General features: G+C 43.7%; 1 protein-coding gene across 3 annotated transcripts in view; it reads left to right on the plus strand.

The window, feature by feature from the left end:
- Positions 1-3,282: 3,282 nt before the first annotated feature.
- The window catches only part of TBC1D30 (TBC1 domain family member 30), an 84,993-nt gene continuing 60,476 nt past the window's right edge, over positions 3,283-27,799 (plus strand). For 2 of the 3 annotated variants that reach the window (XM_037136022.2, XM_037136023.2), the window contains exons 1-2: positions 3,288-4,020; positions 7,755-7,919. In XM_037136022.2, the coding sequence (XP_036991917.2) occupies positions 3,573-4,020; positions 7,755-7,919 (613 nt within the window). In that variant the 5' untranslated portion in view covers positions 3,288-3,572. Of the gene's footprint in view, positions 4,021-7,754; positions 7,920-27,799 lie in introns of all 3 variants that reach the window. The other variant, XM_053661926.1, reaches the window with a different exon arrangement.

Raw genomic sequence — 27,799 nt, forward strand, 5'->3', positions numbered from 1 at the left:
GTCTGCTTACTGCAATGACTGTTCTCACGGTCCTTTAACACCCTTTCGCGCCTGCTATCCAATGATTACCCAACAGTACTAATTTAACTGCCTGTTGGATATGCAACCGAGCTAACAATACCCACGATGAACTAGAATTTGTGGCTTGGCCCTTAAGCCTTGAAAGCTTACAAAACCTAGCTAGACATAACTCCAGGTTTAAAGTCCTTTCTAATTTTCAAACCTCAAAAAATGTGGATGGAACGTTCAGTTTTCCTGTAGCCAGATCCACTCATAAGGTCCCTCAGCTCCTCAAGGAATACCCATAAGTACAGTCTGGATTCTTACTGATTATCTGCCTATTTGTTTTGAAAATATAATGGTTCAGGTATACTTTTGGGTTTTTGTCCCTTTAAAAATATGTAACTACATTCTTTTGTATGACTCAAACAACTGTGAGTTCACAACCCCATAGACTTTAAGCAATCATGGTATTACTCCTTATAGTGGCTTTCTAGTGCTGGAAAAATGCAAAGAATAATGTCACTCACTTTTGGACTTTTTCAAAACTGAACTTTGAACTTGGATAAACCAAATGGCTATATCCCAATACAGTTACTGGAAGTGGCTTTGCATCATTAAACTCCCTATTAAAAAGTAAATTCTTTGTCCTGGCTGGTGTGGCTTAATGGATTGAGTGCTACCCTGTGAACCAAAGGGTTGCTGGTTTTATTCCCAGTCAGGGCACATGCCTTGGTTGGTGGCCAGGTCAGATCACCAGTAGGGGGCATGTAAGAGGCAACCACACATCCATGTTTCTCTCCCTCTCTTTGTCCCTCCCTTCCCCTCTGTCTAAAATGAAATCTTAAAAAAATAAATTTTTAACCTAGAAATGGACATGAACAATAAATATGGATTGCACAGTATATGTTGGCTTGCCAGCCCCAATCACAGCTCTTTCAAAGCTATTTATGTAATGCTTTTGAAAGCCTCCCTTTTTTCTGTTTATAAACTGTCTCTTCTTTCCCCACTCAGAACACATTGGGTTTCTACCCAGATCTGTGACTTCTGCATTTGCAATTCCTAAGACCCCCAAGTAAAACTTTTGTTTGCCTTACCCTGGATGGTGTGGTTCAGTAGATTGAGCACCAGACTGCAGGACTGCAAACCGAAAGGCTGCCTCCCAGTCTGATTCCTGTCAGGGCAAACGCCTGGGTTGTCAGCTGGGTCCCCAGTAGGGGGCAGTCGAGAGGCAACCCAACAGTGCATCTCTCAAAAAACCCCAACTCTTGTTTGCTTTACAGTTCTTAGTCAAAACTGATTGACACCGACAGAAGACATAATAAGATGAATCAGTAGAAGATATGGAATGCTGGGCAGTGGTATTATGGGAAAAAGAACAAGGAGTGGGGAGAATGGAATACAGGGAAGGAATAAGGGAATATATGCAGGTATTAAAGGGAAGATCATTCTAAGAGTGTAATTTCCTTTGAATTTGCCTGCCTTATTGTATTTTGCCAATTTGATAATGATGGAGAATGGGACATAAATTTTCAAGTTCTAATTAATTTATTGTAGAAATGTTGACTGTCAGTGACCTGCTGTTTTTCCTGGTCTTTTTCACAATTCCCTTTAGCTCATTTTGAGGTTTTTTTTACCCACAGGTGTTGACAGATAATATAGATGAGGTCAGTGCTGAAAACTAGCGGTTATCACATCTCCTACTGGGCTGAGAGAGGAAGGGCTGGGAAGTTGACCAGGAAAAGAGATCCGATTTTAGTGCTTCCCTGTATAAAAGTTCTGCTTGTTGCAAATCTGGGCATATGAAGATAGGCTCCCAGGACTGTACTGAATGCCGGAGACAGCAGGGAAAAAAAAACCTTAAAAAGAAAACCATAACAAAATAGTAACCCTATTCCTTTTATTTCATAGATTTTTAAAATTAAATGGATGTAGTAGTAATTAACAGTTATACAATATTTCTAGTATGACTTTAAATTATGGATACCTAAGGGAAACGTTCTAAAACTTCTACTTTCCTCACATGAACTCCAATTTCAAAAAGGGTCCTCCCGTTCTGACTGTACGGTTACACACGTGTTGGGGTGGGTGCGGAGGGACCCCGGGTTTCCACCGGGAGGCCAAGGCCCTGTTCTAAAAGTGCCTTGCAAAGTGAGAAGTGTGCTCAACAAGCATCCAGCACCGCCATTGCTCACCAGGTGCATTGTTGCTCCTTTTAGAAATTCAGCCAGTATTCAGTGGCTTTAAGAAACACGTGCTCATCGCTAATGAAAGCTACACTTTGGCTTTAAGAAAAGTTGTTTCTTCCTCTTTGTGAACTGGCAGCTACTTAAACTCTGTGCCTCAGTTCCCTCATCTGGAAAGTGAGGATAAAACAGTGCTTCCTGTATTCGCCCACGTTTTGTGTGCATTACATGTGGAATTATTATACCCACGGCACGTCATCATTATACCCATGTATAATGCGCATCCTTGGTTTTCCCTCACAAACTTGGGCAAAACCGTGTGCATTACACACGGCAAATATGGTGCCTTTGTAACTGCATAACGACGGATGTTAATTTATTGTGGTAGTTATTTCACAATATATACAAATATGAATTAGTATGTCCTACACCTGAAACTAATATAATGTAATATGACAATTGTACCTCAATTAAAAAACAAACAACCCTGCTTTATAGGGTTAAAGTGAGATGGTGCCTCGGGCTCCATTGAAAAAGAACAGTGCCTAGCACAAAATCACTAAAAGTCGCTGACAGTTATAATTAAGTTTGCAAAAACATCTACAGCGGAGGGGACCTCAGAGTTCTCCTGTTGAGGACTTCCCCACCGACGTCCCTACGGACGCCACTGTAAAGTTTGGGGGTGACTGTGAGGCATCCCTACGGACACCACTGTGAAGTTTGGGGGTGACTGTGAGAACCCGCTACCTCGCTTTACTGGTTTGGTCGTCTCTTGGGCATTTATTAAACCCTCACTCTCTCGTCGGTCGTGTGCCAGGACATTAGTTAGTTGACTTTCATCCAGTGCTTGCTTTTTCACCGACGGTCACAGCCTTGTCACAACTCAAGCAGATGCCAGGGCTTCCGAAAAGTGACTGTCAGCACCCACACTGAGGAGACCTCGAGGGCGCCCCGGTCCGTCTGGTGGGAAGGCCACGCGGGCCGGGAGTCGGCGCCGGGCGGCGAGGGCGGCAGCTCGGGCCGCTGCCTGTGGATCGGCGTCCAGAACACGCCGGGCGTGGTTTCCAGCCGGTGGCCGAAGACGCGGCAGGAACTGCTTTCTTTTTGAGTGAATCACGTGCTTAAACGTGAAGGTGGCGGCGGCTGGCGCGCCCTGCCCCCGGGGCCGAATCCGGCCTCACCTGCTGCAGGTGTCCCCGGGGAGTCCGGCGGCGCCGCCACCCCGCTCCGCGCGCCGCCCCGAGCCCCGGGCCGGTGGCTCAGACGCCGGCGCCGGGAGGTTGGACGCCCGGGGGCCCCGGTGGCCGCGGGCCGCGGGCGGGGAGAGGCCGCGCGCCCTCCCGGAACTGGCGGGCGCGGCGGGGCGGGCGCCGTGGCGGCGGGGCCATGGAGGTCCTTCCCGCGGGCGGCGGCCGAGTCCCGCAGGCAGAGCCAGAGGCGAGGCCGGAGGACGTCGCGGAGGAAGCGGTTCCTGAAGAGCCCCGGGCCCCGTGCCCGCGGGGGGCGCCCCCGGCGGGGCCGCGGCTGTGCTCCCGGGATTCCGGGGAAGGCGAAGAGGACCCGGAGCTCGCCGAGCCCTGCGGCGGTCGGACGAGCCGCACGGCGTCCCTGGTGAGCGGGCTGCTCACCGAGCTGTACCGCTGCACCGAGGAAGAGGAGGGGGCCGCCAGGGGCGGAGGGCCCGCGGCCCGGGACAGCCCGGACAGCTCCACCGAGGCCTCGGGCTCGGACGCGGTTCTGGGCGGGCGCGGCGGGGCGGGCGGCTCCGCGGAGCTGCAGGAGCTGCAGGAGCGGCCGAGCCAGCGGCACCAGAGGCAGTACCTGCAGCAGAAAGGTGAGCGCCCGGAGCGGAGTCCGGAGGAGGGGGCGCCGGGGGCGCGGGGCCCGGGCCCTGCGGGGTCTGCCCGGGCTGCCGCGCTCACCTGTGCGCGCCAGGGCTGAATGGACCAGGGCACGGACACCGAATTGGTAGGGTCTCCTTCGGTCTGTCGCTGGTGTCCACAGGGTCACGGATTCCTGAGTGGACGTATTTCTCGTCTCCCCCAGCCCCTTCCGACAGTTGAGTGGAGCACATCAGTGGTTGGCGCGGTGGCGGCGGGTCCCTACTCCCCCCCATCCCATGTGTTTGTGGGGTCTCAGAATGGCGAGAAAGTCGAATTTCTAATTTCTCCAGAACAGCTGTGAGGACAGGTTTGGAGTTTCTAATATATGAAGTCCCAGAGGGCGCCGGGAGAAGAGAGGTGCCTTGGGGCTTTAAAATACAATAAAATAATAAAATCAATACAGTAATCCGCCTCCCTGGTCACACTAGTTGGATAGCGTTTAACTAGTGGGGCAGAATAATGCGGTTTCTAAGCAGGACGTGAGAATCCCATTTTTGCCAAACCTCTGGTTTCGAGCAGCTCACTGGATGGCGTTTTTATTAGTGGAGGGCCCTGGAGTGCTGGCATCAGCACGGAATTCAGCCGCTGGCGGGGACCTTGTGTTGGAGAGGTCATCCGAAAATGGCCTTGGTTTTCAGGGGGAGAGGCTAATTGAGTGTTTCTCTTGTTACCAGACTCGGTGCTGTGCCCAAATTGAGATTACCCCCTCGCCCTCAACTGTTCATAAAGAGCTTTTCTTTCTGGAACGAACACAATTATTGCAGTTGTCTTTTGAAAATAAGTATATCAAGGCCTTGATTTACAAAATGAAGTGAGGTGTGGAAAACAGATGCTAAACCACGTTTTTCCCATTAAAGTTCTTGTGCTAAATAACCGGGGGAGAGGGGAAAGAGAATGCATACTATAGAATGACATTCTGTTTCTTCTAATTGAAAAATCAGACTAGCTGTTGCCAGAAAACAAAACAAAACAAAAAAAACTAACCAGGAAAGGAATACCTCTGTCTGCTTTATCAAATCTATGTAACAGTTTTCAGCTTCCTCTCGGCTTCCTAGTGATGATTTTTCCCCCCAGCTGATTGTTACAAATGACTTCCACCTTCCTCCTCCTTCCTGGGACTTCGCTGGAGTTGTGCCATTTCATTTTATACAATTATCTGGCTGTTCTCAGAATGTCTGTTTATGCCTGGAGTTCCGTAGGGCAATAGTTCTTCCACAATCCAACAAAATCACCTCCAAAGAATTATGATTTGGCTTTCTGTTTTCACAAGGCTGGTCACTTTTCATTACAGAGCAAATTTGTAGGATTAGTAATTTCCTTTTGGAAGAGGGAATTTGGCAAACTGATGTTTAAGGAAGTGACGGTGTAGTTTTGCAAGTGGGTTTCAGATGCGTGACCCCTCAGTCATCATTCAGAAGGACTCTGCTTTGCTCAAGTTTCAGTCTCACTGCACGGTCAGGTGCCTGGTAATTTTTTTCTCGCGGTCGACCCTATTAGAATGAACAAGGTGCCATATTATAACAGCTGTCTGCTTTGTTTACAGCTTATTAGGTTACCTGATTTTTTTTTTCAGGGTCAGAAAAATCTCTCAGCACAATACCTAGTAGGAGTCTCACACAATGCAGATAACTTGTATATTATTAATTTACTCTCTTTCCTGTTAGAGAGATTGCTGTAGCATCCATGTAGCTGCTATCGTTACATATTTAGCACGTGTGGGCCCTTTATTTATCAGAGGCACCAACATGGTTTCTCAGGAAATCTAAGCTCTGGTCTCAGTGTTTTCCTTAAGGGATGGACTTTGGAGTCAGAACGCTTGAGTGGATATCCTGCCACTGTTCCTTACTAACTGTGCGACCTCAGGCAAGAGGTTTCACCTGAGTCCTTGTCCTCACCTGTACGTAGGGATCATAACAATACCTGCCTCAGAAGGTTGTAGTGAGAATTATGTGAGTTAACGTGTGTGAAGTGCCCAAATTCCTTAGAGAGGAAATTGGCCACTGTTTGTCATTTGATGATCTCATTTTCCTATTTATTTAACACTCTGTTAGGAGCTGTAGCTCCTGCCGTAAGGCAAAGATAAGACTTTATGCCTGACTTCAGAATGCTTATATACCAGCAAATCTCCAAACTTGGAAGGTTTTTCCCGTACAGGACAATATGTGTAATTCAGAGACCCACAGAGCTGTAGGTACCTTAAGAGTCACCGACAGTGACTCCTGTGGAAGGAAGTATAATTTAAATGCAAGATGATGATATTCTTACCCTGAGGACAGTTTTTAAACATTCAGAGGGAGGACATTTGCTTTCTCTGAAGGAATCTAAGAGTGAAGACCCTCAGATCTCCTCTGGCAGCTTGTTCTCATGTTTGATCATCCTTTTTGAACCCAAAGAGTTTCATTTAACCTAAGTAACCTCTTACTTCCCATTATATCCCATCGTGTTTGAACTCAGGGTGAGAGAAATAACTGGTCTTTGTTCTCATCTTCACAGACATTCCTTAATCTTATTTAAGTCCTATTTATATTAACATTTATAACAACCATTAACAGTTGTTTCTCAGAATAATCTTGCATTCTAAGCATAATTTGAGACTTGGAGCACTACCTTGCCTAAGATCACACAGGTGGTTGGTCAGTCCAAAGGAAGTTCTTGTTAACTCAAGGTCAAACGGCATTTTCCAAATGATGTGGTCAGCTACGGCAACCACTAAAGCACCCTCCTGCACTTCTCTTAAACAAGACCCAAACACTCCTTCCTTTCACCTCTGAAGTAATTTCATTCCTTTTGAACATTTCTTTTGTTCTCTTCTGGTCCTCTCTGGTTTCTCCAAATCGTTTACAACTTGAGTAGATCCAGACTCCATACAGGATCCCTAATGAGGGCCTAGCCAATGGCAGCCTGCCTTCCACTCACTGCGGTGACTCATGATAACATCCAGTGTGGCAGATGAAACTCCCGAATTGTGATGACTGTTCATGTAAAGACTGTTGACATTTCTGATTCCAATCTTTTCTTACTTATAGAAGACGGCTGTTGAGAATACTAGCATTATGAATGCAGAACTATTTTTAATTTATCTGTTTAAAGGAAATGTATTTTCTACATATTTTAAAAATTACTGAGTCTCTAAGTTACCTAACAGTCAGGGTATTGGAAGACTGTGTATTTAAAACAAAACCAGTATGTTCACATTTGTCTGCCTTAGAAAATGTGGTAGTATTATTTACTTTTAACTGATAATTTATAAGCAAAGGTGAATACTTTTAAAAATAGTTGTTATCAGCTATTAGGATTGTCTTTGATGTAACAGATTCAAACGATTCTTTTCTTGTAGCTTTGCCTCTGAACACATTAATGATACAAAATGTGTATTCCAGTTTTTAATCAATAAGAGGCAACTTTGCAACCAGAGCTAAATATGGTAAAAGTAAAAGTCTTGCTTACATGTTACAGGATCAAATTGATTTTAGAGTATTTGTCTCATGGACAGAGAGGAAATGGATGAGTGACTAAGTTGATCAGAGCATCTTCACTAAGTACACATAGTCCTGGGTGAGCACTCAGAATTACTTGCTTTAAGTAGATGTTCTAGATCATTTATGTTAAACAATTAGTATCATGTTGGCACTTGTATTCCTCTCAGGGTGTTTATTGCTCTATTTACGATTTTCTTTTTTAATAGGCACTAATGAATTGAAGATGATCCTTCGAGAGCTTAAGAACAGGATTGGTATTCAGTCGGTGAAGTTACTCCGGCAGCTGAAGCAGAAGGATAGGCTTATGCATAAAGTCCAGAGGAACTGCGACATCGTGACCGCGTGCCTTCAGGCCGTGTCACAGAAGAGAAGTGAGTACTGGAGGGGGGTCCGCCCTGGTGTGGCCTGCGTGCAGCTGGGATGCTAGCGAGCTGAGGCCGTAGTTGCTGTGTTTCTGAATCTGTTGAAAAATTTTAAATGGAAAGTTACCCCCTCAGCATTAAGAACTATGAATAACTGGTACAGTTTTGGGTTGTTTTCCAGTTAAAATGTGTGTTACATGTCTAATGTTACAAATTTAGTTTTATTCTAGATTTGTAGTAGTGCTTCACTGTGTGACCTTGGTTATTTTTACATGATGCTAAATAATAACCGAAATCTTTATTTTAAAAACAGCATCAAATAGATACAACCTAAAAGGCATGCCTTTTTTTTCTTACTCTCTTTGTGTTAATAAGTGAATTAAAAATTAATTTGAAAGGAGGACACTCTTGTAACAGGATCTTACAACTCGCTCTGAAACCTGAAAAGGACAAAATATTTTAACAAGTAAACCCATCTAGTATGTAATCCATTTGTAACTAAGAGACGCATGGTTTGTTAATTGAGTTAAAAGTAGTTTAATTACTAATGCATGTCAAATACCAGATATAAAACCTTGTGAATTAATTTTATAATTCTCCATGCAATAGTTTTATGTTTTATTCTGCTAACATTTCCCTATTTTTGTTTTGTATTCTTCATTAACATGCAGCATGGCAGAACAGTATGTTCAGGTATGGTAAACATAGGCGCCAATGAAGTCTTTTGCTAAAACGCCTGTGGCAGCTTTTCAGGTGCATGTGCAAGTTGCCTCTTCTTGTTCCCTTACTGTCACATTTTATATGTAAGGTGACGCCTCCTAGAGTTTTTCTTTTAAATTCCGGATTCAGATGTATTTATATTGATAAAAGCATTCTCAGGGCTTGGTTAGTTTCAGATAACATTAATGACTTCAATTCTAGTCTTATGTTTATTATTTTAAAAAAAGTGATGTGTTTTCTTCCTTCTCTTTTATTATAACACTGTTATCTTCAAATTATTATTCTTGCTAGTTACTAAATAAGGTGTCAATATAATGGGTGTTAAATATGATGCTGCTCCTCTAGCACACTGACCCGATGGCCCGTAAAGAAGGGGGACTATGATCGAGTAGACTGTTTTCAAAGGGAGTTTTCTCCAGAGCCAGTCGTCTGAGATGGCTACGGAAGGAGGGTGTAGATGTAGCTATAGATGTGTGTATATCTATTCATAAAAACTGGCCTCCATTATAAGCACTTCACATTTTCTTCATGGACTCTGATTGATTCACAAGGGCCCAGTAAACATGTTATTTTCTTCTTTTAAGGAACCTTGATTTTGATTTTTCCCTTTTCAGCTCTGTTTTCACCTACCCATTGTTATTGTTTGTACCAGAAGTGAAAAGCAGAAAGAGGTGACTGTGTGGAGTTTGCAGGTGTGGGAAAGCGTAAAGGGGCGCAAAGCCAGTGTCAGGAGACGGAGGAGAGTGCCAGGCTAGCCTAGGATCCTGGGCGAATAACTACCAGGGACTGATAATCATTTAGAATTTGAACTTATTTGCCTGATGAAAGGACCCACATTTATGTCTTTTTAGAAAAATGTGTCCACAAGCACCAATTTAATTTGTCAATTGGTGAATGCATGCTTCCCATGTATTTAGGTGAAGCAGACTCCATCCAGCGCAGTCCGTATATTGTGGATGAAATGAACAAATTCACATGGACTGCAGAAGTTCTGTGGAGAAAAAGGGATGGTATAGCCACTGTCAGAGAGAGAGCACCCCGACCCTTGCCTGGACAGGCTTTTATTGCTTTCTAATAGCATACATCAAAGAAGGTTCTCATTCATTATACTCGGGTTTGCTTTGGGTGACTACTTTTTACAACTAAGAAAGGAAAGGATGTTGCTGATTACTTCTTACCGATTAACAAAGAAACAATGTTGCAAATACAAGGGACCAACAAGGGTGATTGGTCTGGTTACACTCTGTCCTTGGGAGAATTAGCACAGACTTTAGGAGGTTACTTTAAAGATATGCAGCAAACATTTGGTGCTTCAACTCAGGGTGAAGGAGTTTTAGCAAAAGCAAGCCTAAAAGCAGCTTAGGTATAATGCAGGCCTGGTTTCCCATGGGAAAGCCAATTTGTGGGTCTGGCTCCTGTGAGCTGACTCGTGCCTGCCGGTTTTCTGATAGGGCTGGGCTACATTTGCCATTGCCAAGCAGACTGGGTCTGTATATTTAGGATTTGTTTCTTTAATGCTAGACAGGGGTTTGTACTTCAGACAACATGAGGTTAGTGACTCTTTTCCTAGAGAGTTCAATTCTCAGCTTGGTCCTAAGACTCTATTAAATCAAACATTGTATTTTTGTTAAGAAATGATGGTGCATCAAAATGATATTTTTCATCATATGGTACTGTTTGATGATGTAGGTAGACAGAAATTTGAGTAGGTAGGGTTTTTTTAATCCCTTATAGATCTCCAGAGGTTAGATGATTTGTGAATTAAATGCCTGATTCTAGTAGTTGTATTTTTTGCCTTTTTCCTCAAGGAAAAGGCAAAAGGTTAACCAATAACATACATTCAATTAGAGTTCTAAAGAACTGATATCTCACTATTCCATTGACTTTCATTTTTAGCAGTGATTGGCAGTGGTGTATTCAAATACAGCAAACCCATGCAAAAATCCAGACAGCCTTTATTTTTCCCACATGGGTTCAAAGCTTACAGATCTTTTCATAGCTGACTTCCCCCTTTCAGAACGTGCTGTGGAATAAAACTATTTTATTAAAGTGGGTTATTTCCTGTTGATACACCCAGGGAGATATAATAATTTTGAAATAAGAATACTAAGTTCATATGTATTATGAACCAAAATGACTAGATCATTTTTATCTCTAGCACAGGTACTGTAACTGCTTAGACTTTATGGTTTCCTAACCAAGCCTTATGGTAGAATTTCTTTATTTTAAAATGGGGGTAGGAACAAGAAGAGCAGGATCAGTATTTGCTTATGGAAGAGGAGATGTTCCCCTTGTATGTAACCATTCATCTTAGGATAATCATGGCGTAACCAATGTATTAATGTATTAATACATTGTATTAATGTATTAATACAATATAACGTATTAAGAATAAAATCAACGATAACAATGGCAGCAGCTCTAACTATTCATTACGTGCATTCTTTCTGCCAAAATGTTGGTTTTGTCTCTTATAGCAATTCCAAAAAGGTATGTATCATTTCGCACATTTTGTTAAGGCGCTGAGATTCAGAAAGCTTAATTTGCTAAGGTCACATACATAATAAATGGTTCAGCTGGAATTTGAACATAGATGTCTTAAAAGTCCACTCTTTTCACTATAAACTGATGTAAGAGGGTTCTACTTTTTTGTAGCAATTAGACTGATACTTCTGTAATATTATTGGAATATAGGTGGAACAAGAACTAATTTGTAACATACATAGGAGGTAATACAGTTTCAGGTTTATATATTCTGAGTATGAGTCTTTGAGATACATGTGCTATGAATACCTTCTCCACTTTTTTTATGGCTTGCATTTTCACTCTTTTCAGAGTGACATTGAATACAAGACAGTTCTTAGTTTTGTGAGGGGGCACCCAAATTATTTTCCGGAGGGTGGGCCCCTTGTAGTACAGGTTTCCCCACCAGGTGAATGTTCTAGGAACCCTTCTGTATCAGTGTAGCAGCTGGTGGTGTTGTGAGAGGCTGCGTTTGGCTTCAGGAAAATTTTTTTGAAGACTGCCTCAGTGTGTTTGCCCATTTTATGATGGGAGATTTACGAGCACACCTGCCCACAATGTGCTGAGTGTTCAGCAGTTTTTGACCAAAACCAGCATGACCCCTGTGTCCCACCCTCCCTATTCACCTGAGCTTGCCCTGAACAACTCTTTTTGTTTCCCCAATGAAAAACGTCCTCAAAAGGAAGTATTTTTGCCAATGTAGAAGAGGTGCAACAAAAAACAGCAGAAGCATTAAAAGGCATCCAAATTGATGAGTTGAAAAATTGTTTTGAGCAATGGAGAAAAATGTCTCGATAGGTGTATTGCATCAAGTGGAAAATACTTTGAAGGTGACTGAAGTTTGTGCAAGATTAAATACATAATTTTATAAGTATTGAATAAATTCTGTCTTTTGAGGGTCCCTCCTTGCACATAGTTCAATTTATTAGTCTTTTAGCGTTTGGCAGGGCTGGCTTCAGGGGCACGTGGCTGTGTAGTCACTCAGGGCCCTGTGCCCAGGAGGGCCCCACTCTTGGTTTCCTGCTCTCTGTTGCTTTCTTCAAGTTCTTAATAATTTTTGAATAAGAGTGTCCCACAAATTATGTAGCCAGTCCTGACCTTGTGGCTGGTACTTCTTCTACCCTGTTTAAGAAATCTTTTTTCAATACCCAACTGATGAAGAATTTCTTCCACATTATTTTCTTTAAAAAATATTTTATTTATTCACTTTAGACAGAGGGAAAGGGAGGGAGAAAGAGAGGGAGGGAAACATCAACGTGTGGTTGCCTCTCGCGTGCCCCCAACTGAGGACCTGACCTGGCCTACAACCTAGGTGTGTGCCCTGACCAGGAATCAAACTGGTGACCCTTTGGTTCGCAGGCTGGTGCTCAATCCATTGAGCCACACCAGCCAGGGTCTATTATTTTGAAGCTTTATTCTTTTGTTTTCATATCCGGATCTATATCCACCCAGAACTGATTCACGGTGTGACGTGAGAGCACCCTTTACCACTGCCCCCTGGTGCTGTGGTCGTATAAAGGCAGGTGTGTGGCATGCGTGGGTCTCTTCTCGGGCCCTTACTTTGTCTTATTTGTCTTTCCTCGAGCCAATGCAACACTGTCTTACTTATTTCACTTTCTAATAAGTCTTAATATTTGATAGTGTGGGTTCTTACACCTAGTTCTTCTTCAAGGTTTTTGGGTTGTTGGCTTATGGGAGGATAAGTGATAGCTTGACAATGTTGATCTTCCAATCTATAAATACGGTGTTTTTAATTTTATTTGAATAATATTTCACAAGTTTCTGTGTAGAGACCTTGCATCTGTATTTTACTACATTTATTCTTAAGTAGTTGAGATTTCTTGATGCTGTTTTAAATTGGTATTTTTTTAAAAATTAATTTTCTGTTTGTTCTTAGTACATAAAAATATGGTTGTTTTTGCACATGGTCCTTCTATCCAGTAATCTTACTTTTTCTTCTTTTGATTTCAGTAGTTTATATGTACATTATTTTGCATGTCTCCAAGTATATAATCTTTAGCATCTGTGAATACTGTCAGTTTTATAGATTTCTTTACTATTCTTACATTTCTTTTTCTTGCCCTATGCACTAGCTAGAATCTCTACTATAATGTTGAATGGAAGCAGTAATAATGGGATGAAATTTTTGTTTTATGTTCCGCCTAAGAGGGAAAATTTTTAAAAATTATTTCATCGTTAAATACAATACTTCTTAAATGTTTTCTGTAGAAATCTTTTATCAAATTGAGGAATTTCTCTTGTTCAGTTTGCTAAGAGGATGAATTTTTATCACATACTTATCTCATATTGAGGTAATATGTTGAATTTCATATATTTTATTGAATGTTAGAACATCTTTGCATTCCTGGAAAATTTCTAAACATGTATGTATATTTCTATGATGTGGATTTAATCTGCTGATATTTTGTTTATGATTTTTATGGCTATGCAGTGAGTGAGATTAACCTGTAATTTTCCTGGCTTGTTTTGCTCTCACCAGGATTGGGAGCCTCATACAGGAAGTTACAGAGTGTGCCTTCCTTCTCCGTTCTTTGGGAGAAGGTTGTGCAAGACTGGAATACCATTTCTTCCCTGTTTGGTAGAGTTCACTGGCAAAACACTTGGGTCTGATGCTTTCGTTGTAGGAAGGTTTTAAGTTGTGGATTCAACTTTAAGCAAAAATAATTATGGGATTAGTTGTATTTGCTATTTCTTCTTGTATTAGCTTTGGTAAATTATCTGGAATTTGCCTATTTCACATAACTTCACATAGACAGAATATTTTGGGGGTTCCTTTAGTGTTTCAAAATATTAAAACAACTTCACTGATTTAAACAAGAATTTACTTTCTACTTAAAATATTTTTTAGTATAGAGGGGACTTCCACCAAGAGGGAGGCTTAGGTGGAAGCACTACACCTTCTCGCACAACCAAATTTAAAAACAACAAAGTTTTAGCAACAAAAATGCAGCCAAACCACAGAAAATTGAACTACATGAAAGTGTGATAACAACAAACCCTTCAGCCAAACTGGTAAGAGGGAAAGAGCCAGCAGCAGAGTGGGGTTGGGCAGGAAAGATCCACTGGAACGACCCGGTGCGTGACCCAGTTGCACCAGCAGCCATGGGTGGATCCCAGGTGTGGAGTAGTGGGCAGACCCACTGAGGGCTGATCGTGGTTACACATTCGCATGCAGATAAACTGGTGAAAAAGCGAGCAGTGAGATGAACCGAGCAGGCCCCAGATGCAGGAAGCAGCAGAGGGAACCTCCACTGTCCCTTTCTGACCCCGCCCCCACATACAGCGTCACAAACCAGCCACCTGGGTGGCCCTGCCCTGGTGAACACCTCCTTGTACATAACAGGCACGAACAGATCAAAACATGGCTCAAGAACAACTCAGAGCCCCAGAGCCGATAAACCTAAGTGGCGAAGAAATAGCCAAACTTTCAGATGCACAGTTCAAAACACTGGTGATCAGGATGCTCATAGAGCTGGTTGATTATAGTCACAAATTAGAGGAACATATGAAGGCTAAACTAATTGAAATGAATGGAAATGCACAGGAAACCAATAGTGATGGAAAGGAAACTGGGACTCATAACAAAGGAGTGGACCAGAAAGAGGAAAAAAATGACCAAACAAAAGGGTGAGGAAACAAGAATTCAAAAAAAATGAGGAGAGGCTTAGGAACCTTCAGGACATCTTTAAACATTCCAACATCCAAATTATAGGGGTACCAGAAGGGGAACAGGAACAGTCACTAATGGAAACCTTAGTTGAACAAATAATAAAAGAGAACTTCCCCATTCTGGCAAAGGAAATAGACTTCCAGGAAATCCAGGAAGCTCAGAGAGTCCCAAAGAAGTTGGACCCAAGAAGGAACACACCAAGGCACATCATCATTACATTAGCCAAGATGAAAATGAAGGAGAGAATCCTAGAAGCATCAAGAGATAAGGGGACAGTCACCTACAAAGGAGTTCCCATCAGACTGTCAACTCATTTTTCAAAAGAGACCTTACAGGCAAGAAGGGGCTGGAAAGAAGTATTCCAAGTCATGAAAACCAAAGACCTACAACCAAGATTGCTCTATCCAGCAAAGCTTTCATTTAGAATGGAAGGGCAGATAAAGTGCTTCTCAGATAAGATCAAATTCAAGGAGTTCATCATCACCAAGCCCTTATTATATGAAATGTTAAAGGGACTTACCTAAGAAAAAGAATATAAAAAAGATGAACAGTGAAAGGACAGCAAACTCACAGTTATTAAGAACCACACCTAAAACAAAAGCAAACTAAGAGGACAGCTAGATCAAGAGTGAACCATAGAAATGAAGATCATGTGGAGGGTTAGCAACAGGGGAGTGGGAGAAGGAGAAGTGGGGAGAAGGTACAGAAAATAAGTAGCATAGATGGCAGGTAGAAAATAGATAGGGGGAGGGTAAGAATAGTATGGGAAATATAGAATCTAAAGAACTTGAGACACGTGTTCATGAACTAAAGGGGGAATGGTGGGGGAGGGGTGTGCAGGGTGGAGGAGAATGGAGGGGGGAAATAGAACAACTGTAATGGCATAATTAATAAAATATATTTTAAAAATTAAAAAATATTTTTAGTATAGGATGTATCATCATAAAGAGGAATATTCTAATATTATCTATTTTTAAAAATAAACAGATATATGTATGTGGATATCTACCTATCAAGACTGAATAATAAATATCACTGTCACGTTAGAAGTCCCTTTGTATGCCTCCCTGGTTGATATCTCCTCTCTCTCCCACATATGTGTTAATTATTCCCTTGCTCTTCTCAATAGTTTTTCCATCTACTGTGTATATTCCTAAGTGACATACAGTCTTAAAAAACTGAGTAGCAAGGCCAAGCCTAATTGTGTAGGGTAAGGGTGACGTTGTCTTTGTTAAATAAAAGCTCTCAGAAGGTAAGCAGTTTCGGGGCACAGAGTCTGAGGTTGGGTTCTCCGAGAATGCACAGGGAGGGACTCATCTGGGAGGGCCGGGGGCAAGGTTATAAATGAGTCCTGTGGCATGGGCCAGGGCTGGTCACTAAATGATCTCTAGGTTGGGGGAGTAGCCTGGTTTTTATTTTTCATTCAAAGCCCACCATGACCTTGCTGTTGCTCTCAGAAGTGAAAGCAGAACAATTTTGGGCATGGAGGGGAAGAGAGAGCAGGCATTCATGAGCATGCTGTGGGTTACACCCAGACGACAGTCTGCACCAACTCCCCTGGGCATTCGGTCCTCCTGTTCGAAAGGTGGCCCAGCAGCAGGAAGCATCTTCTGCTGACTGCCATTTATATAAGTGTTGCTTGAGCCGCACCGCTCGGGGCTGGGCTGGTTGTGCCACATGGCTCTGGCGCCCATTGGCCCTCATGGGATGGCTCTTCCCTCTCATGCTGCTGGCTGTCTTTGTCTCTGTCCTGTATCGGCTCTCTCATGTCCTGTTGTCCCGTGTTACTTTCCTTCTTTCTTTGATTATTTTTATGTTGTTGCCCATATGCCTTGCCTTTGAGGTAAATTTTTGGAACTTGTGCAGGAATGAAAATGTCTTTATTAAATCCTCACTTTGATGGGTAAGTCTATAGTCTCTCTGTTGACTTTTTGCTTCCATTCTTACTCTCGAGAAGTCAGAAGCCTTTCTGAGTCCTCATTCTCTGCCCTGGAGTGTTGCCTTTTCCTCTTCGAAGGCTTGTGGAATCTCCAAAAATTCATGATCATCTTGCTTGGTGTTGGTCTGTTTTCACCCATTGTGCTCTTTTAATTATTTATTTTTAAAGATTTTATTTATTTTTAGAGAGAGGGGAAGGGAAGGAAAAAGAGAGAGAAAGAAACATCAATGTGTGGTTGCCTCTCACACAGCCTCTATTGGGAACCTGGCCTGCAACCCCGGCATGTGTCCTGAGTGGGGATTGAACTGGCGAGCCTTTGGTTCACAGGCCGTTGCTCAGTCCACTGAGCCACAACAGCCAGGGCCCAATGTGTTCTTTTAATGATGCAACTTGTGTCCTTCATTTCCGCAAAATGTATGTGAATTATTTCTTTGATCCTTTTCCTCCCTCCTTCTCCAACCCCCTGGCATTGCTGCGATTCTATTGTTTGGCTGTCAGAACTGCCGGACTGGGCCTGGAATATTCTCCTGTTTCTCTTTTCCATCTTTTCTCCGCTTTTTTCTTTGCTTTCTCAGAGGTTATCTCCAGTTTATTTTCCAACCCTGTTATGAAGACCATTTTGGGGGGTTGTTACTTGGATGTTTCTTTTATACAATTGTATCCTTTTCTTGTTTCATAGATGCAATGTATTTTCTTATTGCTCTAAGGATATTAGTGATAGAGAATAAAACAAACAGAAAAGAAGTTAGAGGAAATAGATAATAGGGGGAGCAAAGAAACTTTGAAAACTGCTCTTATGTTTCAACTCTTGCTCTAACAGGGTGCAGCCAAGAGGGGGGCCCCAGAAAAGGATTTGGGATGGGGTCCAGAGTTCAGGGTGTCCAGGAAATATTAAGATGTCCTCCTCCCCGCCCCCGGGGAAGGGACAAATGGAGCAGGGCCATTGAGAGCTGTTTTGCATAGCAACAGTTTCGCAGCTAACCTCTGGAATGGCCATTTAACGTATCTATAACCTTTAACTGGTTTCATAGATATGTTAAATAGCCGTGGCCATGCTTTGAGCCAGGGAGAAGGGAGTGACTTCCCCAAGATGTAACTGGGGGGGCTGGTCCCCTGATTTACAGCGCCTGCGTGAGAGCTTGGGGTTGACTGGCTCCACACCATGGGGCCACACCTGCCCAGACTAATGATGGCAGCCCAGTACACTTGAAATAATAAGGGAGTCCTGGCAGGTGTAACTGACTGTAGGAGGAGTCGGAACTGGGGCTGCAAAGGAGGATGGGTGCAGAGATTTAAAACCAGATGTGGAAGCCATGAAGAGAGAGCCTTGTGGTTTTGGCAGAGTGCAGACCCCTTCTTGGCGAGGTGAAGAGAAAACCATGCAGTTTTGGCCAGAGTACAGACCCCTGCAACCAGGTGAAAGGGAGAGCCACGCGGTTTCAGCAGAGTGAAAGAGTGCCGCTCGGCTTTGCCAGAATGGGGACCCCTGCAGCCAGGTGAAGAAGAAAGCCACACGCTTTTGGTCAGAGTGCTGACCCCTGAAGCTTTGGTAGAAGAGGCCCACACAGCTTTGGGGTGCTCCCTTTGGCCACGTGGCCTGGGAAGCAGGAGAGACTTTGACTGGAAAAATGGGTACAAAGAACTCTTGCCAGTGGACCGTGAGAAGGTGCCACATGACTTTGGATTAATTGGAGATCCTGCATGGAAGGTGACACAGCTGACGGTGCCAGTGACCTGAAACATAGACGTGTGCTTCTTTTCCTGAGATACAGTACCCCAAATTAGGGCAGGGGGAGAAGGAAGCACTGTGGGTGTATGTGGTTATCCTAAAGTACTTTGATATTTTAATGGGGACATTTGGTCACTACTTTTAAGTCTGTACAGCTTTAAATAAACCTTTCCTTTTCACAAATCTCTGGCATTGAGAGACGTCTTTCCAATTGGCGGCAGACAGAAGAGCCCAGTAGGTATTAGTATTCCGTCCTTGGGAGGGGCCCCTGTTCTGTAACAGTTTTTGGCAACCCTCGGTGGGCCAAATATTGCCCACCCCCCGGACCTCTGTTTGGTAACATTTCCTCAGCTATCTAGTAATCCTTGGCTCTCTGCTCATAATTCACGGTGGGAGTCTAAAGTAATAACTTGAACTCTGAACTCCCTGGTGGGATTTATTGACTTGAAGCTTCACTGAAGAGTCACCTGGATGGGCCCTTTGTGACAAAGTCCCCAGGTCCATTCCGTCTGGTGTTTCTTCTGGGCCTGGTCTCATTCCTCAGGGAAGGCTGTTTCCTTTGACCTCCCGCTTGGACGGTGAATTCAGGCCCGAGGGGCTGAGGCCTGGCGTCTCAGACTTCGGTGCGCACTGGTTGCTGAATCCCTCTGTTTCAGGGAAGCTGGTTTTCCAGCAACTCTCTGGTTTGCCTGTCTTCAAAAATGAGATCTTCACTCTTTGGCAGGGATGGGAGAGGAATAAGTGACTGCCCAAACCCAGGGAGTAGAGGAGAGGACTGGGGGAGCTGATGGCTCTCCCACAGTCATCTCCGAGTTCTCCTCGTGAAGTCTCCCTGTAGGCTGCCTGTGTCCGAGTGGCTTGCTGACTGTGGTGTGATAGAGGTTGAATGGTAGCTTTCCCATGATGGTTCGGGTTTGGCTTTCTCAGGTCTGCAAAGCCAATTTCTGCTGGTCTGTACGCTTTTTCAGCTTCAAAATTCTATTGCTGGTGTCTCTGCTTCTTTTCCCCCTGCTCTTTGTGGGTGATGATAAACAAAAATCTCTGCCCTGTATTTTTAGTGTGGTTTTGGTGGGGACAAAAATTAGATGCATTTTTTCCTCCAGTTTTACTTCTTAACCCAGATGTACATATTCCTCTTATGTACATTTATTTGTTTTGATAGGTGAAAAGAAGTTAGCAGTTTTTCTGGCTTTATTGAGATATACTTGACATATAAAGAAGTTAGCATTTAGATTAAGATAGAATTGCCTTGAACTTGGACCTTGGTTGCAGGATTGTGAAAGTTGTCACGAATTTGTCAATATTGGTAACAGATTTAAGTATGTTTCGATATATAGTTAACAGCTTGGTGTGCCCTGAAATAACTTAGTAAACATTTGACTAGGTGAAAGAAACTGGATTATAATCCCTTACAATGTGTTTTAGCAATAGTTTCCTCTGATTATCTTAAAACTCTTTAGCATCTTATAACTGAGTTTTTTCCATTTTTGCCATAATCATTCTTATGCATACTGTAAATTTGTGTAACATTTGCAAGTACAACAATAGCTTTTTTTTAAAAGATTTTATTTATTTATCTTTTTAGAGGGGAAAGAAAGGAGAGAGGGAGAGAACTGGTGCACCCAGATCACCAGAGGCAACAATAGCTTTTGAACCTCCAGCTTCTGAGAGATTTTTGTAGCTTTGAAAAAAAACAGATGTTTCTTGCCACCTCATTATAAAGAAAACTGGTTTTTATGGGAAAAATATGAATCTCGAAGTCAGAATAATTTAGAGGTAGAAGAGAATTTAAACCTGATTTCTGCTTACTCCCAACCTGTGGCCGAGCAGAGTGACACGTGGAAGAGCTAACAGCCACACTGAAACTCACACAGCAGGTTGGTGACTCAGGCAAGAACCTCCCCCCTCGAACTTGGTGCCCTTGCTCTCAGTTATGACAAAAGAAAATTATGCGTACAGCCAGCAGGGGGAGCGCTCTTTGTCTTTTATTCTTTCCCAAGAACTGTTAAATTTGTGTTCTCTGTGTTGTCAGGACTTGAATCCTGGTTTGTACACTTTTTAAATGCGAGATTTTGTGCAAGTACTTTAACAACTCTGTGCTTCAGTTTTTTCATCAGTAGAAAAGAGATGATAGTACCCACTTCATAGGTCATTGTGAGAACTGGGCGAGTTAAAGTGTAAAACATGCTAGAAATTGTGTCTGGTTATAGATTTACTGTTATTGCCACTATTACTGCTGCGGGGGAGGTTTAGAGCCTGCCTTTCCCAGCAGCATTTGCATAGTTGCCTTTTTAAAGCAACTGTGAAGGTTTCCGGGGCTCATCACATTAAAAAGAAATGAGTGGTCCCTGGCAGGGTAGCTCAGTTGGTTAGAACATTGTCCCAATGCACCAAGGTTGCGGTTTGATTCCCACTCAGGCACATGCAAGAATCAGCCAATGAGTGCATCAATAAGTGGAACAACAGATCAGTTTCTTTTTCTCTCTGTCTCTTCCCTTGCCCCTACCTCCAAAAATCAATAAATAAAATAAATCACTGGAATGAGATTATTTAAGGAGGAGACATTGAGTAATTGTAATTACAGATTTTGTAATTTATTAGCTCTTTGGGAGAGGCTAGCTTACTCTTCTTCAGTAACAGGAGAGGAGATTGCTGCTTCTTTCTGGGTTTCACTTGAGAAGATGGCATGTGATCATGCTTTTGGGACACATATTCTATGTCAAAGTAGGTAACTGCCTGTGTGTCCCAAGGGCAGTAGGAGCAAAGGCAAGAACCAGCAAAATCCTCCTCGAAGCGTCAGGAAGCATTTGAAAGGAACCAGGATTAGAAGAATGATTGGAGTGAAGGAAGGAGGGCTGGGAAGACATTCCAGGCAGAGATAATGGTGCAGAGGCTGTGAGAGCATCAGGTTGGGGGGACACTTTGAATTGTCTAGCATTTACCGGATGCAACACTGGAGGCCGGAGGGAAGTGGAAGAAGTTGAGGCTGGGCTTCGCTCTGGGTCCCGTAGCACCATCACTGAGCGCTGGAGTGGCACAGCTGGATTTGCATGTTTCCAGGGTCATTTTGGCAGCAGGCATGTTACAGAACAAGAGGTGGGGGGGAGGGCGGCAACATTTGGCGCACCTAGGGATGCCAAAAACTGCTACAGAACAGGGGTCCTTCCCAAGGACATAATACTAACATCTACTGGGCTCTTCTGTCTTCTGCCAATTGGAAAGACATCTCTCAATGCCAGACATTTGTGAAAAGGAAATGAAATGTTTATTTAATGCTATTCAGGCTTAACGCCTCGACTAAAATATCAAAGTCCTTTAGGGTATACACCTACACACACACAGCTCTCCCTTCTCCCACCGTCCCAACTCCGGGTACCGTAAATCAGGAAAAGAGCACACGTCTGTGTTTCAGGCCGCTGGCACCGTCAGCTGTGTCACTGTGCAGGATCTCGAGTTAATCCAAAGTCATGTGGCACTCTCTCACGGTCCACTGGCAAGAGTTCTTTGTACCAAGTTCCAGTCAAAGTCTCTCTTACTTTCCAGGCTACGTGGCCAAAGAGGGCACCCCAAAGCCGCGTGGGCATCTTCTACCAAAGCTGCAGGAGTCCGCACTCCACCAAAAGCATGTGTCTTTCTTCTTCACCTGGCTGCAGAGTTCTCCATTCTGGCAAGCTGCGTAGTTTTCCCTTTCACCTGGGAAAGGGGGGTCTGCATTCTGCCAAACCTACGTGGCTCCCTCTTTCACCTCACCAAGAGGGGGTCTTCACTCTGCTGAAACCGCATGGCTCTCTCCTACATGACTGCAGGGGTCCTCAATCTGCTGAAACCTCGTGGCTCTCTCTCCACATGGCTGCAGAGGTCCTCACTCTGCCCCAAACCGCGTGGCCCTCTCCTCACCTGGGCAGTTATCCCCTCATGTCCTGGAGCCAATCTTTTCCAAGCTCTCACACAGGCACTGTCACTCAGGGGCGCAGCCCCTAGTTACATCCTGTGCAGAAGCCACTCCCTTCTCCCTGGCTCCAAACTTGGCCACAGCTATTTAACATATCTATGAAACCAGTTAAAGGTTATAGATATGTTAAATAATCATTCCAGAGGTTAGCTGCAAAACTGTTGCTATGCAAAACAGCTCTCAATGACCCTGGCTCTATTTGTCTCTTCCCCCTGGGGGAGGGGCAGGACATCTTATATGTCTCTCCAATATTCCTATACACTTTGAATTCTGGACACCATTCCAAATCTTTTTTTTTTGGGGGGCCCCCCCTTGGCTGCACCCTGTATCAGTCAGGGGAGGGTGAGCGGACATGAGGATTATCAGGAGGCGACTGATGCAGCAAACCTGTACAATTGATAGGCGCTGGGTCAAGGAGCTCTGGGAATGGAAAGAAGACAATGAGATATTTAGGAGGGAGCTTGGATTGGCCTGGGACTGGGGTAAGGGAAGAGGAGGAATCCGAACAGAGGTGAGGGCTTGGGGAAGGTGTGGGAGGGAAGAGGAAGTGCTTGCAGCTGAGCTCCTGGCTCAGGAGAACCACACAGGCCTGCTGGGGAGGAAAGAGCAGAGGAAGACAGGCGAGCACAAAGGAAGGCAGTGCTGAAGGAGCTGCTGCAGGACAGGAAAGTCTCAAGGAGGCGCAGTGTTTGCTTCTATAGAACAATTCTCAAGAACCATGTAAAGCACATGGACATGCATCTATAATTACTGTAGAGAAGTCAAATAGGAAAAGGATTGAAAAGGGCATTGGAGTTTTGCCATTTTAAAATGATGGGAGAGGAATTTCTGTTTCAGTCAAGTGGTGAGATAGAAGCCTTATTATATGTGGTTTATGCAGCAAAGGGTGTGACATTCTTTCTAAGGGTTTTGGGTGGTGAGATGGGGGGAGGACCAGGCCTGTTCTGCCTTGTACACAGGAAATGATGAACCTCTTCTCCCTCTGAACCCCACATTTTCTGTCGTGATATCTATAAGAGCACCAATAATATTTTCTTATGTTTGTTCCCTTTTTTATTGTGGTAATTTGCCTCTTTATACCATTGAACATAGATCCTCTGGGGAAAGGGCTGAATCATTTATCTTTTTAGTTTTAGTGTCTATTGCAGTAGGTACTTGGCACTATAGTCGGGCCCATTGGCTGTGGGATGGATGGTTGGATGAATGGACAGCTGGGCAGGTAGCTAAACTGAGGTTGGATCAGAGTTACTCTGTGTGTGCACCTGTGAGGCAGGTGACTCAGTGAGGAAAGTAAGACAGGCTAGGATAGGCTCAGAGCTTGTGAACAACAGCAGGTATGTGGAATTACCACTGTGGTCAGTGGCAAAGGGACTGCTTAGGAAGGAACAGCTTCAGGACTGCTGAGACTGGAACTTTTTAGTTAGTAAATGTGCAGGAATTTTGTGATACCATCTTAGATTTTTGGAGCTACAGGAAACCTCAGAGTTAGTCTAGTGTAAACCGTCTGTTCACAGACTGGCTGCAACCCAGGCACATGCCCTCACCTGGAATGGAACCAGCGACACCCAGCCTGCTTTGCATGATGACACCCAACCAACTGAACCTCACTGGTCAGGGCCAGTATTGCCTGTTTAACACCATTGCAGAAGGTGTGTTCACTAAGGACATGGTCACTAAGGCAACATCAAAGTCCATTTAGCCTGAAGTCTCTCCTAGAAGGGTTTTTGACCTGCATGAAAGGTTCTTTAGCTGGGTGCCTTGGTTTTTTTTTTTTTTTTTTTTTTTTTTTTGCATGTTTAGTTTCTCCAGCTGAAGGTGGAAGACCGAAAGGGGTCTCCTTCTCACATTTAGGTGCCACTACCCAGGATGACCAGCAGAGGGCAGGCTTGCTGCTTTCTCTGATTTGGGCCTTGGACTCACTTCTGCCTTTGTCTCATATACAGCAGTTTTCTGGTATGTCAGATGACACTGTTTCTAGAATCAGTTATGTAATATATTTAAAAACTATTGGAAAAGGGCTGCAAGATAACTTTCTTGTTTTCTCCATACATATCGACTCTTTGGGGGCCAATCTCTTTTAGCTCACGTGGACTACCCTCCGAACTTTTTCCGCCCTAATTCTCCTAAGATCACCCATGAAGGTATAAGTGACCCAACCCTTAACCCTTGTAATGTGAAGAGGTTTGTGGTGTTCCGGTGTTGGATGATGATTTTTTTGAGATATAATTAACATACAATGTTATATTCATTTCAGGTGATGTTTGTGTGTATTGGGAAATGATCACCACAATAAGTCTAGTCAATATCCATCACCACACGTAATTACAGATGATCCTTGGAGGAACATGAAAGAGACTTCTCATGTTTGATTCCCACATCAAGGCCCAGAGCGCTGCAGCACCTCTACAGAAGACCTGGACTTCTGTGTAGCTGAACTGTCTTTACACATCCACATTTATAGACTTTGTGTTCTTGGAAAGATGTGACAATAATCCTCCCTTTTAGAGGAGGAGCTAAGTTTGCAAACAGTGTTGGGCTGTGAGTTCAGGAGCCCCGGGTTCTGTTTTCAATGCTACTGCTTTTTCTGCACATCATCCGTTTGCCTTCGTTTACCTGTTTGTGAACATGTGTTCTTCCCGGGAACTTACTGGTGACGCTTCTTCAGGGTGTCTCACCGAGTGTTTCTTCTTTAACTCCTTGGTTGTCAGGCTTCCATACAGTTCAATTTTCCGTTAGTTCTGGTCGTTTTTTGTTTTTAAATTGTTGTCCTTCTCTTGGTTGTGAGAGGAGACACAGTGTGTCTACCTGTGCCTCCCTCTTGGCTGGAAGTTTTATTGAGAAAAATGTGTTTCCTTTTTCAAAGTTTTAGTCACTGTATGAGTGGGAGGATTCATCTACATCAGATAACATAACATTTCCTGGGAAATGACCATTTCTCTCTGCCATCCCAGGCTGAGCATGTTTTTTAGTTGCAATTTTATCCTTCTAGTGAAAGTCGAATAATGAGCCAGTGTCACTATTATATACAGTCATGGCTAACAGCCAACCCCTCCTGTGGGGGGCAGTTTGAAAGGTGAAATTCATTCCACCTGTGTGGACCGGCCAGCTCCAGTATCCAGTGGTGTCCGTGTCCTCTCCACGGACGGCTGGGACCGGGCTCTCTGAAACTTTCCCATTAACTTAATGCTCCCCGCACTTGAATTTCAGTCTGTGTTTTCCTTGAAACCATATCTAGAGTATGTGTCAGTGCTGTGAATATAGTTAGGGAATGTGAGCTTCAGAGTGATTAAATGACTTGTGTTTTTCCAGTAAATCAACCTAATTCTCCTCTAGATTCATAGAACGATGACATTTGAGATCCTTGGGGATCATCTAGTCCAATGCACTCATTTTACAGACGAGGAAATTGAAGGCTCAGAAAGGTTAAATAAGATGTTTTCAACCACCTCACACCCCTTTGGATGACTGCTGTCAAGAAGAAACCAAAACAAAATAAAAAGTGTTGGCCAGAATGTGGAAAAGTTCGAAGACCTCCTGCACTGTTGGCGGGAAAGTCAAATAATGCTGCTGCTAAGGAAAATAGTATGACAGTTTCTTAAAAATAAAAATAGAAGTACCATATGATCTAGCAGTTCTATTTTGGGGTGTATACCCCAACGAATTCAAAGCAGGGTCTTGAAAAGATATTTGTACACCAATATTTATAGCAACATTACTCACAATAGCAAAGGGCAGAAATGACCCAGTGTCCCTCACAGCTGAATGGATCGACAGAACGTGCTACAGGTGTATGGTGGACTATTACTCAGCCTTAAAAAGGCAGAGAGTTTTTGTTTGATAAGAGGAAAAGAATTCCGGAGATGGTTGTGCAACAGTTTAATGCACTTAGTGCTACTGAACTGTGCACTTGAAAACTGTTAATAGTGTAATTTTTGTTACGTGTATTTTAATACAGTGCCCCCGTCCAATGTGCATGGCCACCTGGGGGCTTTGTGCTCCCTTTCCTTTCAACTCCCTATTCTGTGCTTGTGCTCATACGCTCTGCAGGCCATTCTTTCAAAAAATTAATGGATCAAAAGCTAAAGCATCCTTCCCCCGCTGTGTACATCACCAACCAGAAAAATGATCTTCAGAGTTGATGCTGTTCTGGAAAGTGCTTTTGGCCACCTGGTCTGAACGAGGTGCTCACTCTTTTCAGGGTCATCCTGGTCACGTGGAATCGTTCTACTCTGTGTCCTGGCCTGCGGCTCACCCTGGAATGTGCCAGGCTAGTCTCCATAGTCCCAATGTCTAGCTCCTTGCTTGCCCAGAGTAGGTGCTTGAGAATGTTTGCCAAAAGTGAACTACATCTTGGAAGACACTGCTGTACGAGAGACATTCAAAAGAACACCAATTCATGCCCTGGCTGGTGTAGCACAGTGGATTGAGCATGGGCCTGTGAACCACATGATCGCGGTTCAATTCCCAGTCAGGGCACATGCCTGGGTTGCAGGCCAGTTCCCAGCAGGGGATGCATGAGAGGCAACCATACATTGATGTTTCTCTCCTCCTCTCCTTCCCTTCCTCTCTAAAAATAAATAAATAAAATCTTAAAAAAAACCAACTAACACCAATTCCTGATCTTGAAAGCTCTGGCTTTTTTTTTGTTTTTAAAGGGGTAGCTCTTATTTTTTATCATAGTAAAATCCACATAAACTTTGCCATTGAACTAATTTTTAAGTGTGTAGTTCGGTGGTATTAAGTACATTCACACTGTGCAATCTTTAGAGCTCTTTGTACCTCGTAAAGCTGAAACTCTGCACCCGCCGAGCTCTGACTCCCCATCCTTCCCTCTCCCCAGCCCCTGGCAACCACTGTTCACGCAGTATGTGTTCTTTTGTGACTGGCTTATTTTGCTCAGCACAATGCCTTCAAGGTTCATTCATGTTGTCAGATGTGTCAGAATGTTCTTTCCTGTTAAGACTGTAATACTGCAGTGCGTGTACGCACCACATTTTGTCTGTCCATTCGTTCGTCAGTGGACGTGTGGGCTGCCTCCGCCCCTCGGCTGTTGTGAATACTGATGCTGTGCTTGTGGTGGCTCTGACTCTGCCAACGAAGCCAGGCTGCCCTGGTGCCTTTCATTCAGCGCCACCAAAAAACATGCCTTTCATACCCTGAATTCTTCACAGTCTTCATCTTGGATTATTTTTCTTTGTCTATCTACTTTCTGTCCTGTTCCAATCTCTTCAGCTTTGATCTTGTGACTTGTTTTCCTCACCCCAACCTGCCCCTAAGGGCTTCTCTCTGCCCCTGAGACGCATACCCACCCCCCTCGTTGGTGCTTTCGGATGTA

Source organism: Artibeus jamaicensis, unplaced genomic scaffold (genome assembly GCF_021234435.1).
Source record: "Artibeus jamaicensis isolate MK-2021 breed Jamaican fruit bat unplaced genomic scaffold, CSHL_Jam_final contig_233, whole genome shotgun sequence".
Lineage (NCBI taxonomy): Eukaryota > Metazoa > Chordata > Mammalia > Chiroptera > Phyllostomidae > Artibeus > Artibeus jamaicensis.